Raw genomic sequence first — 16,286 nt, 5'->3', positions numbered from 1 at the left:
ATTAAATTTATGTCATGTATGTTTATGTAAGAGTATGCATAAGCTTCTGTAGTGTCCAAGGATTTGGGTATACTGGAGGTCTTTGAACAAATTCCCTCTGGATGAGAGGGAACTACTGTGAATTATAGTTATCGTCACTTAAGTTATTTGGACTTATTAAGTCAAATGGAAAGAGTAAAAGCTGATTTTGTGTGGTCTTTTCTCTTTCAGTTAAGGTAGTTCTGATAAGTTGGAGGATACTATTTAGTTTATTCTTTTTTAAAGCACATGAAATTTGTATTAATGACAATGAAACTAATCTAATATTTGTTTTTTTTCTATTTTTTGTGTTAAATGTTGTTTTCTTCAGAGGAGATAGATATGATGCCTTAAGAGCCTGCATTGGAGATACTTTGTGTCAAAAGCTACAGAATTTGAATGTCTTTTTAGTAAGTTAATAGTGATGGGAATTGTGATGTGATTTTTTTTTTCCATTAAAATGTTTTGTGGTGTTCATGTCTGTCTTACAAAAACTGAGCTCAGTATTTTGCTTTTGTTTGGAATTCTTTAATGTCTTCTGTTTAAATAAGTTATGAATATTTTGCTTTTTCTTATTTGGTTTATACTTTTTTCCATCTTTGAGAAACTTGAAAAGATATAATAAATGTTAACTATTTTGAACTAAAAGGAGTCACAAATGGCCAGTAATTATTTTAAAGTACGTGTTGTCATAACTTAGCATTTGAAGAAAATTTAGCTTGGAATTCTTCCTTGTTAAGTAGATATTATAGTTTTATTTTAATCTGGTACATATTATTTTTCTCCTGCATAGGTAGGATGTGGAGCCATAGGCTGTGAAATGTTAAAAAATTTTGCTTTACTTGGTGTTGGCACAGACAAGGAGAAGGGAATGGTAAGATATAAATTTTTGAGAGCTAAAAGTTTGTATTTCTCTTTTACCTTTTTTTGAACTGTATTTGACTATGTAGATCTGAAGTATTTTTTGAGATGAGAGCATTAAACCAGAAATTGGAAGAATCTGATATCTTCTAACCACTAATCAAGTTCTGTGACCTTATGACAAATTACTTTAATTCTCTGCTCCTCAGTTCCTTTCTCTAATGCTCTGAAACTGAAAACAACCACATTGTTGTTACTTCTGTTAGATACTATTAATTGTTAAATAAACCTTTAAGATGAGAGAAGACATTAGAAATTTACAGAGTAGTAGTTTAGATGTAGTTTCAATTAATGTCAACAGTAGTAGGAATAATATAAATTTTGGAATGCAATTTAAATTTTTAGCACTAAATATAAGTTAATTATAAAGCTATGCCATATATTTAAATAAAAATAGATTTCATTGGTGGTGTTTCCCCTTTTAAGATATAAATTAACTTTTGTTAGTGATTTCTTAGATTTATCATAATGACTAACAAAATGACCATAAATAACTAAAATTTATATAATAGTTCACATTTTATAGTTTAACTTATTATTCCACTTTAAGAGGACATTTATTACTTTCGTAGATATTATATGTTTATATTATTTCTGCTTAGGATTTCCTCAATTTTATTCCATACACTACTATTAGTTCTATTGTTTTAAAAGGCATTTTAAAACAAACAAACAAAAAAAACCCTTGGTTGCCTAAGTTTGGGGATCACCTGAATACCTAAAATCATAGTGCATATCAGCATGTGAAGGTAAAAAAAAAAAAAACTGGTGAAGAAACCAGTTGAGTTCAGGCAACAAAATTGAGTAAGTTAATGTGGACAGACCTCTGAAATTCCGCAAACACATAGACTTACTGTACAAATACTTTTTAACTTTTTTAATTTTAAAAATGTTTTTAATTTTAAAAATCGACCTATGATAGAACAAACTTTAAATTTAAAAATGATAGAAGATAAAAAGAAATAGAAATATGAGAAGAAATCAGCACTAAGATTTTTCTAAAATGTCTTGTAAGAATTTGTCTAATTGTAAACCTACAATTCAAATGCAACTGAAAGTGAAATTTGACAAATAGAAGATAAATACAAGTACTCAGAAAGTAGTGTAGAAAAACTATCTTTTAAAAAATGAAAGCAGATGCATTTGCAATGTCCAGTGTAAATCTGGTGGAATTTCCAGGGAGAATAAACATGCTGGGGAAGAAACAATGTGTTTCCAAGATAATGACAAAAGTTCCTGGAGTTGAAGCAAGACAAGTATGTTCAAATTAAAAAGATGAAGATTTGGGCTGGGATTGTGGCACAGCAGTAGAGCGCTAGCCTAGCAAGGGTGGGACCCGGGTTTGATCCTCAGCACCACATAAAAATAAAGGCATTGTGTTTTGTCCATCTACACCTAAAAAATAAATGTTAAAAAAGAAAAAAGATAATGAACATTGATTTATTTAAAAAAAAATGAAGATTCAAAAAGGAGGTTGTATAATAGACATCTGTCCAGCAATAAATGCTAGAAGATACATAGAACTTTATAGTTAAAGGGAAAATGACTATGAACATAAATTTCTATACTCAACTAATCTTTCAAGAGGGAGGACAAAGTAAAGATATCTAACCAATAAAATGATTAAAGATTACCTACCAGCATTGGTTCTTACTGCGAGTACTGTTAAGTAATGTGGGTACTGCTTGAAGGATAAACAGAGGCATTTATCAGCACTCTTAGGTTTAGATAAGAATTAATTTTAAAAAGTCTTTAGTTAAAATATTTACTGATTTAGGAGTATGGTTCAAAATAAAATATCTATAATGTTGTACATTGATGTCATCGTTGAAAGTAGAAGGAAGAGTTGCAAGGTAAATAAGTTCCTGTATTCTCAGATTGTTCAGGAAGAGGACAGTTTAATTAATTTTAGAAGTTATATATACCTGTTAAAATTTTGAACATGACCATATAAAAATAGATGTATAACTTTCCAAACCAGTTGGAATTAAGAAAACTTGATGAATGTGGTAGAAAGCAAAATGGGGAGAATAAAAAGTGAATTTGGAAAAGGTAGAAAGACAAAGAGGTATACCCACAATCACAGTAATTATTGTGAGTTGAGGTAAGGGTTTGTTTTTTTTGTTTTGGAACTCGGGGATTGAACTAAGGGGTGCTTTACCAACTCAGCCCCTTTTATTTATTTATTTTGAGACAGGGTCTCAATAAGTTGCTTAGGGCCTACTCACTAAATTGCTTAGGCTGGCCTCAAACTTCAGATCCTCCTGACTCAGTGTCCTGAGTCACTGAGATTATGGTCATGTACTACAGCAGTTAACCTTGAGTACGGTTTTTTATTAAAGGTCATTTTCTGCCTGGCTTTTTGTTGTTATTCCCATTAAAAAAGATACCTTCAAACATAATTAGACAGAAATATTAAAATATCTGGGAGATATCCACTAAAAGAAAATGAACATCTGTAAATACTATTATTCAACATCTAATAACTAACATAGTCTGAGAGATATTACACCTAGGAAAATTGTGTTTAAAAATACTAGCTTAAATGGCAAATTATTTTGAATACTTTTCAGATTAATCTAAGTCTGTCACTTTTCTTGCATCCTTTGAAATGAAAGTCTATAAACTTTTTCTGAAAGGACCAGATTGCACATTTAGGTTTGACCAGGTATCGTCACAACTGTTCAGCTCTGCCCTCAGAGAATGAAAATAGCCATAGACAGTACACAAACAGTGTGACAGTGTGCCAGTAAAACTTTATTTACAGAAACAGGCAGCCTCCACTTTAGTTTGTAGACCTCATTAGCTGAAGTTCCTTTCAGATTGAAATGTGCAAGTATTCTTTTCAAACTATAATTCCCAAAGAATAAATATAAATTTAGAAAGAAGAGCTAGGTCCTCTATAGGTAATTAATTGCATGGGTCTAAAAGGTGATAGAGATGTTTTCAGCCTCTATTTTCTCATAAATAGTTGAAGAACATTTTTGAATAATGATTACAGTTTATTCTACTACCTTGTTTAAGGTACTCCTATGCTGAATATCAATTATAATTAAATATAGGCATAAAAGCATAGTATTGGTAAGCCAAATAATTTAGAACAATTTGTAGAAGCTGTTTTAGTCATTCCAAGATAAGTAAGATAGATTTACTTATTATGTTTTCCTTCCAATGTTAGGTTACAGTTACAGATCCTGACTTGATAGAAAAATCCAACTTAAATCGACAGTTCCTATTTCGTCCTCATCACATACAGGTATGTTGATATTCTGTTTCGAATTTAAGTCATCTGTTATATAAAAAAGAGTTTCCTTTTTGTAAATAGAAAATAGGATTGAATAAACAAAGTGTTTTTAAATTCAAAATGTTTTAGAATTTTATTACTACTGAGAAAGATAAAAAGGAAAATATAAAATTATCTTTTAATATAAAATATTGGTTTTTGCATTGATTTTGGATATTAATTTGAGTTGTGAAATATCAGAGTATTTTTTCATTCTGTAACCACGTAGGTATGTTTTCATATTTAATTTTAGAAAATAAATATATTGAAATAAATTTTATAATTTGAAGTTCTGACATAAATTTGGAGCTACTCTCATTTTTCAGTCTTATGAAACAGGTAAACTTTAGCACTTAGAACTTAAGTCAGGGAATGAAGGAGTTTAGTTAAGCAGATATGCTTTTATTTTTATTTTATTTTCCCTTTTTTGTTCAACAGCTCATTAACAGTCTTAGTACATTAAGCTTAGGAGTGTCATGAACAGAAAGTGACTATAACAGCATAGTTAACCTAATTGCCTTACTTGTACAGTTATAAAGGTTAAAGTAACAGGGCCTTTCATAAACTAAAATAGATTACAAAGTTTAAGCACTTTGTGAAGAACTAAAAAATCCTGTTTATTATTTTACTGAGTTATAACAAAGTTTCTGATTTGTATACTAAGAACAGTGAGACATGAAACATGTAAGCCTAACAATGCAGAAATACCATTAAAATGCTATGCATGAACTCAGAATGGGGCAAGAGAAATTAAGCATCACAGCTAGTACTCACAAATGATTGTGATAATACCTGAAATGGCACCAAAGATTGAATAATTACTAAATCTTTAAAAAAAGAATGAATTTTCATTTAGAGTATTCTTTTTATAAAACTGAAACATAACAGGGCACAATGGTGCATGCCTATCATCTCAGCAGCTCAGGAGGCTGAGGTAGAAGGATCATAAGTTCGAGGTCAGCTTCAGCAACTTAGCGTGTCCCTCAAGCAATTTAGTGGGACCCTGTCTCAAAATAAAAAATGGGGTGGGGGGAAACAGGCAAGGGATGTAGCTCAGTGATAAAGTACCCCTGAGTTCAATCCCCAGTACCAAAAAATAAATAAGAATTTTAAAAGATTAAGTATCAATGCATTAAAATCTCATACATCTACGAGCTTATTTTCTGCAGATCTGGATTTTCTATATTTTATTGAAGGTATTATGATTTTCTAGTCTCTAGCAAGTCACAATTACTGTGGGAACAAAATATATTAATTGAGCTGGGCATGGTGGTACAAAAACTAATCTCATCTACTCGAGACAGGCAGGAGTATCACAAGTTCAAAATAAAATTTTTTAAAAAAGAGCTGGGAATGTAGTTCAGTGGTAGACACTTACCTAGCATTCTCAAGGTCAGTCCCAAGAATTTTAAAAAGAAAAAAAAGTACTAATTGGACTTTTAGCTATTATTTTAAGAATTCTAAACCACTGAACCATGAAATAAAGGATCTTTAGATTTTTTTCATTAATGTGTATATTATTTGGACTAAGGTGCATTATTAAATATAGTGATTGCAGTAACTATAATTATCACAAACCAAAAATGAAAATGTCTCATTGCTTTACTTTCACCTTATATATCTATTTACAAGAAATTAGAATGTGTGAGTTCATAGTTCATCTTTTTCGTTTAACATTATTTCTTCTGTTTGTATTTGTTATTTGTTTAGAAACCTAAAAGCTATACTGCTGCTGATGCAACTATGAAAATAAATCCTCAGTTAAAGATAGATGCACACCTAAACAAAGTATGTCCGGCCACTGAGACCATTTACAATGATGAGTTTTATACTAAACAAGATATAATTATTACAGCATTAGATAATGTGGAAGCCAGGAGATATGTAGACAGGTAGGTTCTTATTCAGGTTCATGAAGAATTATCTTTCATGTTTACTTCTATTTCTCACACCTGCTTATTGAAAAATTACAAATTTTCTGATTATTCTTTATGTTCTATAGTACTCATCAAACCCAAACTGTCTGATGATTTCCCATTATACTTAGAATAAAATGGAAAAGTGGAACTAGTCTAAATGTCTTTCATGCAGTAACTGCCACTCGTCCACCACACTAGTGTAAAATATACCCAGGCATTTTGGTTCCTCTTACTTATTCTAGTTACAGGTATATTCTTTCAGTTCTGACAGGGCCTTAAGTTCCCCCGACCCCCAATTTTTTCTCCAGTGTGTGGGGTAGAAACCAGGGCCTGAAGCATTAGGGAAAATGCTCTACCACTGAGCTACATCCCCAGCCCATAACTTCAGCACTTTTTTTTTTTTCCCCAAACCTCGGGAAGCTGATGTTTATCTTTCTCCAAAACTCCTGTCACTGAATTTGCCTATCACTTTTCAGTTTTAAGTTTTTTCCTCATTCTGTTTTAGCCTAAATGCCTGTCTTAAAACAGACTTTCTCCCCAATATACTTTTTCCTTCATAACACTTTTCTTGACATGTATATTTATTTAATGTTTATTGCCTCAGTAAGTCATTCTTAGAAACCATTTATTTTTCATCACTATATCCTTAGTGTTCAACAGATGATATCATTCAGTAAATGTTTATGAAATAAGTAGACGAATGAATGATTATACATGTGTAAACCTTACATAGTCTTTCTTACATAATTATATGACTCCTTAATGTTGGGATGCTAGAGCAGATAATTAACAGGAAAACTTTATCAGTCAAAAAATGTAGTGAAAAGATTGTGGTCTTAAGCAGAAAACACACACAAAAAAAAATATTAAAATGTGGACAATGTGGGTAATGTAAGTATGGAGAAGAAAAATTGATACTGTTTGAGATAAAGCAAATATTGAGAATATATAGTGGGATAGCACTTGTTGTCAGAAAATAATCAAAGAATAAATAGAAAGCAACAGAAGAAAGGATAAGTTAAGAATTAACCTAGCGATAAAAACCAACACAGCCCAAGACTTAGTGGTGGTAGTAGAAGGGAGAAACAAAAATGACTAGAAAGAGCAACAGAATTTGCATGCATGACAGATCTGGGAAGTAGAAATTTTCAGTGGGGTTTTTGGTGTTTATACATTTTGTTTCCTAATATATTCAGAAAAAGGTATCAATATGCAAAATGGCCAATGTGTTTTTTACATATTATGTTTTCAAACAGCCGTTGCTTAGCAAATCTACGGCCTCTCTTAGATTCTGGAACAATGGGCACTAAGGGACACACTGAAGTTATTATTCCTCACTTGACTGAATCTTATAATAGTCATGTAAGTGATCAACACTTTGAAATAAATGTTTTCTTTATATATCATTGGTTTTTGTCTTCATCACAAGTCAGCAAATTTGATTTAGCTTTCTTAATCCTTCTGTTTTTGCTCTACCAGCTATGTCTATACCTATATACGTGGCATTTCTAAAAATGATAACTGAATTTTTTCAAAGTCATCAGAATTTTGTATCTAGTTTTCCTGTAGTAGTATTCATGTGTATACTATTTATTTCTCAAAGCCTCTTTAGTTTTCTAACAATTTTGGAGTTTAAGATTGCTTGATAAGAAAATTAAACTTTTAGATTGCGAATTGAGCTATCAACAAAGACAAAATTATTTTCATCTGCTGATCCTTTGATTTTTATTATATTATACATTAGCTGGTATCTAAGGAATAAAGAAGGCAAGGATAGTCATTGTACATCTGTGTCTAATGTTTATTCTTCTCAGGAATTTATACCTAGCCTACATCATCAGAAATAACCTGTGAAACTTAATAAAAGTACAGACCCTGGTGATCCACCCAAAATATAACTGAAGAATCAGATTCTTAATAGGTGGGACCTAGCTGTCTGTGTACATATATTTTTACATAATGATGTAAGTGTAAGTTTTAAAACCCCATAAATAATTTTGAGATACTGCCAAAGTTCAAACGACTGGTCTCGGAAATAAAGCTTTACAACTTAAAAAGATCCACTCAGGTTAAAAAAAAAAAAAAAGTGAAAAAATAATATTTTTGAAGCATCAGTATCCCTTTATTTAATGGGTATATTTGGTTTCAAAATTTTTAAAATTTTTATAAGGACATGTTTTTTCATGTCCTCTCATGAAATCAGAAATTAATACATTTTCATTATATGTAATGAAAATATTACAAAATTCAGAAGTTTAATTTGAAGGTGATTAGATGGAAAAAAAATCATGCTGATGTCATTGTAAGATTTCCAATATAAATCTCTCCTAAACCTTTTCCTCTTTTTTTGGCTTCAAACTCTTGAGAACCAGAATGTAATACTCTCCTGGCTTCACTCTTTAATTTATAAAATATTTAGTAGTGTTTTATAGGTCAAAAAACTCAAATCCAAATCTCTAAGTAAAAAGAGACAAAGTGAGTCATTTTAGATTGGATAAATGAATAAGCCTCGCCTAACTGTACCCTATAATAAAGATTTCTTCAGTGCTCCTTTATCTACATGAGATAACTTAGCTTTTGCCATTTATTTAAGACACACTTTCTGTAAGAAACTATACCACTCATCCTTGGTTCCAAGTATTTTTCTCCATAGAGAGACTTATATTACCCTAGGACTCATGGTACTATATTTCGGATTCTTGAATTACTTTTCAATGTAGGCGGCAGTAGTGTTCTGAAATTTTAAATCTTACCTTTATTTCTGGAAAAAAAAAAAATGAGCTATGTGTGGTTATACGCCGTGTGTACTACATGGTATACCAAATGATAGCACAGATGACAAAATGATAAAGTATTCATGTTTGTCCTTTGCTATTAACAAATAGGTTAAATGTCAAAAGAATTAATTATGTAAGAGAAAATATTAAAATGTATGCTTGTACATGATTTTTTTATTTTTATATTGGTCTTAAGACTCAATTAAATCAATAAAAATTTATCGCTGCTTTTCTTAAGTATCTTTTGTCATGTGTTATAATAGCGAGATCCCCCAGAAGAGGAAATACCATTTTGTACCCTAAAATCCTTTCCAGCTGCTATCGAACACACTATACAGTGGGCAAGAGATAAGGTAAAAGTTCCCTTTTCAGAGAGTTTACCTTCTTTGAAGTGAGAATGTGATATATCCAACTTTAAAAAAAGGCTTGTATATGGAACATTTTTCTGTTCTCCCTTACAGTTTGAGAGTTCCTTTTCACACAAGCCTTCATTGTTTAACAAATTTTGGCAAACCTATCTATCGGCAGAAGAAGTCTTACAGGTAAAATTAATGCATTTTAATACAAACTTAACATTTTGTGTCATTATAATCTTAATTTCAAGTTACCTGTCTTACCTCCATAAAGAATGGTTAAAACATTAGTGTTGTACCTAAAAATTTAAAACATACATGAGGAATCTTGAAATTATGTCACAGATGACCTTATTTTAGTTTGATTGAACTATATGAAATTGTCAATGTTTAACTATGTTTGATCTGCAATAATGATAATAAGAGCAACAAATAATAAAAGGACTTGCTAAGCTCTTAGGGAAAAAATTGAGGAAGTTTTAGTGAAAATGTTTGGAGTAAACAGTAATCTCAGACTTAACTGCTCTCATGATAAGGGCAACTTCAAAGATGTTTTCTTGTATTCCTTTATCATATACTACTGAAAAGTCAGCTTTTTATAAATATTATTAATAGAATTCTTTGTACTCTAAGTACATATGTAGTAATAATAACATAGCTAGGAAAACACCTATCTTGTGAGAGTTTAATTTTTCTATGTAATCTCCTACCATTCTCTTCCTATAAAAAATAAATTAAAAGAAAGAGGCAGAAGAGAAAGGTAGAGACAAGGAACTTAAGGTGAAAAATAGAATAAAAACATTTAACAGAGATTTAGAAAGTGTATATATGTGTTTTTAATTTGAAGTATATTCGTGTTTTCTTTTTCTCTTCCATTCTAGAAAATACAAAGTGGGCAGAGTTTAGAAGGCTGTTTTCAAGTCATTAAGTTACTTACTAGAAGACCTAGAAATTGGTCCCAGTGTGTAGAATTAGCAAGATTAAAGTTTGAAAAATATTTTAACCATAAGGTAAGTAAGCATTCTGGGACATTAAGGAAAAGTCTGACCTTGACTCAACTAGTTATTTCTAAATTAATTTTATTGACCTCAAATGTCTACTAATTTTTTTTTTTTTTGGGTCAAGGTTTTCAGAAATTAGTAACAGTGGGACTTGGTGACACACACCTATAATCTTAGTTGCTCAGGAGGCTGAGGCAGGAGGATCCCAAGTTCAAAGCCAGCCTCAGTAACTTATCAAGGCCCTATGCAACTCTGTGAGACCCCGTCTCTAAATAAAATACAAAAAAGAGCTATGGATGTACCTTGTGGTTAAGCGCCCCTGAATTCAATTCCTGGGAAAAAAAAAAATTAGTAATAAGCAAGAACGAGAGCACACACTAATTTCTCTTTCAATGTTACTCATTGGAGAAAGCATTTAAATTCCACTCATTGGCTTTTCTATTATGCATTTAACTGATTCTGTCTCCTTGTATTCAAAGTTGTGTTTCAGGTAGTTTTCTTTTCTAGGGAATAAGGAATATATTTTGCCTGTAGTCTAAAAGAAGTTTGTTTGTAATAGAAGTAAAAGTGAGAAAATAAGAGATCTTCAGTCAGAAATTTTTGTCACAACTTTAACCTATCCAATCATATTTGAGAAACACAATTTATATCTATTACCTCAAATGTAAATTGAGGATAATAAATTATCCTCATAGTATAGTATCTGATACTTAGGGGTGGACTGAGAATCAAATGAGTTAATACAGTTGAAATATTTAGAACAGCACATGGCACATGAGTAATCACTAAATATTACCTATTCTTACTTGCAATTACATACAGTTGCTAAAATGTTTACTGTAACTCTCTTTAGTCTCTCCCTCTCTTTTGGCTCTTACCTATAAGAATATAAAGTAAGTTCACCCTTTTTGGAAAAAAAAAAAATCTTTGATTTTATTTGTCTTTTAACTTCCTTCATGCCTTTGCTTCTTAGAAAAAATGGTTTAATCAACCAGTGGTTAAATGTGACTTCTTTCCCAAATACTATTCAAATTGTTCTTACCATGATTGTCAGTGCCCTCTTTGTTTTAGAATTTTTTAAAAACTTCTTTTAATTCTTATTTTCTGTGGGGTTTTTTTTTAACTTTTTTTTAATATGGAAAAACTTCAATCTCATAAATGTGGAGGAAATAATATAATGAACCCACTGTGTCATAGTCATGTATCTTTCACCTCAGCTTAACCATTATCAATTTACAGATAATTTTGTTTCATCTATATTCCCATTCACATTCTCCCCTAGATGATTTTGAAGCAAATCCCAAATATCTTATCTCAAAATACTGTGGACTGTTACTTGTTATTTGTTGTAAGGATTAGCTCTTTATAAAAAACAAAGTGATATGTAAAATATGCCACCATTTTTATAATAGTGAATGAAGTAATGTACAGTTGTGTTTGCTAAAGATATTTAGAAAAAGGTTTTGATAAAAAATGACAATAGAGGTTTTTTCCAGGTATCGGGAGTAATAACAGGAAAATGGACAAGCAATATACAGATGACTGGGAACTTCACAATATACCTTTTAATGTTTTTTGATTCATGAAGCATGTATATATATTAACACATAGAAATGTTTAATTTTAATTTAAAAATTTAGTTGCTATCCAGGCTGATACCTATAATCCTAGTGACTCAAGGGATTTAGCTCAGTGGTAAATTGCCCTGGAGTTCATTCCCCGGTACAATCAATCAATCAGTAGGTTCTCATGTACTATTGAGGGTTTCTTTAGTTCATGTTTTTTGTTTTTGTTGTTTTACTTTTTTCTTTAGGCTCTTCAGCTTCTTCACTGTTTTCCTCTGGACACACGATTAAAAGATGGCAGTAAGTGTAACCCAAGAGTCAATAAGAAATTTTTTTTTTTTTTTTTTTTTTTTTGTATAACAAAGAGGGTCTCCTTCCATCTTCCGTGCAATTCCCCTTCTCCCTTTTTTTTTAATTTTTTTTTTTTTTTAGTTTTTTATTTTTTTATCCCCCTCACATCATCATACATGTATTTTGTATAACGACGAGGGAAGAAGAAATTTTTAACATAACTTAGTACTAAACTGTCAGCATATATTGAAAATAATATTTGAATCTTTTTGTTAGGTTTATTTTGGCAGTCACCAAAGAGACCGCCTTCTCCAATAAAATTCGATTTGAATGAACCTTTGTAAGTATTTATATCAATTTGTGTACATTTCTTAATTGCAAGGGCTTTAATGTTAAATGATTGCATAAGCAAATTATTAACAAGTAATTCTGACCACAACTTTTCATTTCACATAAATGTAAATCCATTTACTCACATGGTAAATAACTTCATTATTTATATCTACTATAATGTAAAACCAAAATCATCTCATTAACTTTCTCAATAAAAAACATAAACTGATAATAAGTGTTTTATACTTAATAAAGCTGAGAATTTTTAATTATATGGAGGAAGCAGCAATTATTACTGAGTATCTCCCTAAATAATTTCAAATAAATTTTCAAAGGAATTGGTCTCATTTCTGGATGTACTATATTAATGCACATTAGATTCACGCTTATTTATATATTTTTATTAAACACTTATCTTGCCTTCACTAATCTTCCTTTCTACAAATAGCTCTTTGCTAAATTTTCTCATCCAGTGCTTGTAGGCCTCCAGTCACCTTATCCTGCTTCTCTATAAAGTTTAACCTTTTTTGTTTTTAAACAGTCTCTTGTTTAGATTGAACCTGATGTATACTCTTGAATACCTGGTATATAATATTTTCTTAGGAATTAAAATGAATTTTCTTCCACAGGTTTAAATTTTCTACTTCTCACCATTCACTCCTTTCCTCAAAGTAGTCATGATAACTACCTGAATATTATTACTGTTCAGTGTTTTTAAGAATAAACATTTAGGGCTGTGGTTGTAGCTCAGTGGTAGAGCCCTCTCTAGCTCTTGTGCAACACTAGGTTCAATCCTCAGGACCACATAAAAATAAATAAAGGTATCTATCGTGTCCATCTATAACTAAAAAAAATTTTTTAAATAAATATTTAATATTTTTTCTTTTATAATTTTGGCAGAGTTTTGTTCTAAACTGGAATTTTATTAAAACTGTGCATTCAAACTTTGCTTTAATTTTTTATTTCAAAAGGCACCTCAGTTTCCTTCAGAATGCTGCAAAACTATATGCTACAGTATATTGTGTTCCATTTTTAGAAAAGGTAAGATATTTTTCAACCCCTAACAATTAGATGTAAAACCAGGTTAAAATTAGTTGATTGAATCAAAATGTGTTTTTTACAAGAATAATTCTTTTTAAACAAAGTTTTTGTTGTATTGTCCATTCTAACATAGCAGAAGTATTCATTGCAGTATTACTAAATTGAAGAAAATTGAATTTTACTTTCTGAATTTGCATATGAAACAGTTATTATAAAAGCAGTCATACTTTATTTTTAAAATATTTCTAATCTGTTATTCTATTCTAAAAAGCTAAAATGAACCATTTCATAGCAATTTTAAATACTCTTAGAGATTCTCTTCATTAATTATTTTTTACTTATTGTAATATTAACTTACATGTTTCCAGAAATCTAAAAACCCTCCCCTATATTGAACTTTCTTACTCTTATCAGTATAGTCACTGTCCTAGACATCATGTTTGTTGACTCATATCCGAAGGATCACATATAATCTTGCAAAACAAGTGTGCATTGGTTGATTTTTCTTCACAAATGCATATTAGAGCTAAATAAATTGCTATACTGTCACATAGGCCAAATAAAGAAATATGAACTGGATCCATATTATACTGAATATATATATATATATATATATTATATATATATGTGTGTGTGTGTGTGTGTGTGTATATATATGATTTTATATATATATATATATGATTATTTTGGATCCAGGTAAAATTGCCTATTATAAGTCCAATCATTTTTTAGTTAATATATATAAAATATATCACAAATGTCTAATAGCAATAACAGTATTTTATAAGAGTAGTAATTGACCTCAAAAGCAGTATATTCATGCCTATAATCCTAGTGACTCAGGAGGCTGTAGCAGGAAGATCTGAAATTCAAGGCTGACAACTTAAGTGAGAACCCTAGCAAATTATCAAGACACTCTCTGAATAAAAAGGTTTGGGGATATAGCTCAGTGGTAAAGTGCCCCGGAGTTCAATCCCTAGTACCAAAAAGAAAGAAAAGCCTGTGTCCAAGCAGCTTTTTAATAGTGAATATGGCTCCAAAAACCTTAAATTGATCTAAGTTCATCTTGAGTCATTTGAATATTTTTCTGTTTTTCAAAGTATGAAGTCCATTTGCTTATCTGTTGAACAGAATGTTGTGCAAGGGACTTTGTAAAAACATTGGTGCTAAAAATAATAAAGGTAATCCCTTTTTTAAAATCTGCAAAAAGAGCTAAAATTTCAGGTTTGTTGACAGATAAGTACTTTTTCACCCCAGTCCCTCCTCCCCCTATAGCCATTATGGGTGATAATTTTATAGAAATAAACCTAAGTGTCTCAAATGGATGTAGCCTAAATATTTCAGATGGTAAATTATTCACAATTTGGGTAAAGGACTTTTTGGATGTTTTTAGCTTTAGAATTCAGAATTAGAGAATTATGTTTGTTTATTGCTTTTTTTAAAAAACAGGACTTGTCAACAGATGCCCTTGTGAGTATTCTTTCAGAAGTAAAGATTCAGGAATTCAAACCTTCCAACAAGGTAAATTTAGAAATTAATTCATTTAACAATAGTCTCACGGACTTTTGTTCATATCAAGTTCCAATCTAAACATGGAGAATACTACAATAAACCCTTACAGATGTTATATTTCAGTGGGACAGAGATGTACCATATGAAATGCCAATAAACATATAATAATATCAGTATAGACAGGAATGCTAAGAAAAAATCAATAGGGGAAAGAAATTAGAAGAGATAAATATTTTGTGTTTTACTTTGAGATAAGAAGCTAGTGGATGATTTTTAAGCAGAGGAATAACAATATGTTAAAAGGATAAATGACTATAAGAATGAATGTTAAGACACACAGAAAAGCAGGAAAAGCTGTTCAAAAGTTCTTGTAAGAACACACAGGCAAGAGATAATGGTTTGAATAAGTGTAGTAGGTTACTGGTTGGGAAAGAATTGGATTGTCTGTATAATTTACTGTAGTTGTGAGAGGATTTCTAAGGGATTTAAAGTGGAATGTGAGAGAAAAAAAGATTACATTCTTGGTTGAAATTAGAAGTAAGCTTAGTTGTTCAGAGTTAAGGAGATAAGAAGATAAAGGAAGTTAGTACAGAGAAAAGAAGGTATGAAATCATTGCCCAGTAGAGTGGAAAAGTCTCTTAATTTAAAATGTAGTAAAATTGCAAGACAACCCTGAAGACCCACTGTGCTTAACATATTCTACTAAATATTGGTGGAGAAAAAGATTATTACCATTTTTCAGTTACATTTAGCTGTTCGGGTACTATTATATTGTAGCATACGTGGAAAATTGGATATAGCTAAGACTGTGTGATTTCGTTTATCAAATATGCTAGGGTGCTGGGGCTGGAAATATGGTTCAGTGGTAGAGCACTTGCCTAGCAAGCACAAGGTCTTGCATTTGATCGCCAGCATCACAAAAACAAACAAATGGAGCTGGGGCTATAGCTAAGCGGCAGAGTGGTTGCCTAGCATGTATGAGGCACTAGGTATAATCCTTAGCACAACATAAAAATAAATAAACAAAGGCATTCTGTCCATCTACAACTACAAAAAACATTTTTTAAAAAAGGGGGGGTGGGGTTGTAGCTCAGTGGTAGAGCACTTGCCTCGCATGCTTGGCCCTGGGTTAAATCCTCAGCACCACATAAAGGTAAATAAATAAAAATAAAGATATTGTGTCCATCTACAGCTAAAAAAGTATTTTAAAAACACACAGAAAAGAAATATAATAAAGATGGATCATAAAATTTAGGCAACATAAATAGGAAA

General features: G+C 30.8%; 1 protein-coding gene across 3 annotated transcripts in view; it reads left to right on the top strand.

The window, feature by feature from the left end:
• The window catches only part of Uba6 (ubiquitin like modifier activating enzyme 6), an 87,500-nt gene that overhangs the window by 53,894 nt on the left and 17,320 nt on the right, over positions 1-16,286 (top strand). For all 3 annotated transcript variants that reach the window (XM_046428709.2, XM_046428710.2, XM_046428708.1), the window contains exons 16-27: positions 350-428; positions 812-892; positions 4,118-4,195; positions 5,933-6,114; positions 7,398-7,503; positions 9,182-9,271; positions 9,380-9,460; positions 10,153-10,281; positions 12,086-12,137; positions 12,405-12,468; positions 13,433-13,502; positions 14,952-15,023. In XM_046428709.2, coding sequence (XP_046284665.1) covers positions 350-428; positions 812-892; positions 4,118-4,195; positions 5,933-6,114; positions 7,398-7,503; positions 9,182-9,271; positions 9,380-9,460; positions 10,153-10,281; positions 12,086-12,137; positions 12,405-12,468; positions 13,433-13,502; positions 14,952-15,023 — 1,084 coding nt within the window. The remainder of the gene's footprint in view (positions 1-349; positions 429-811; positions 893-4,117; positions 4,196-5,932; positions 6,115-7,397; positions 7,504-9,181; positions 9,272-9,379; positions 9,461-10,152; positions 10,282-12,085; positions 12,138-12,404; positions 12,469-13,432; positions 13,503-14,951; positions 15,024-16,286) is intronic.

This window comes from Marmota monax, unplaced genomic scaffold (assembly GCF_021218885.2).
Source record: "Marmota monax isolate L192 unplaced genomic scaffold, Marmota_monax_Labrador192_F-V1.1 WCK01_AAM20220418_F8-fsc00132, whole genome shotgun sequence".
NCBI lineage: Eukaryota > Metazoa > Chordata > Mammalia > Rodentia > Sciuridae > Marmota > Marmota monax.
Note: the sequence above shows the minus strand (reverse complement) of the source record. Positions and strands in the feature narration are given on the sequence as shown.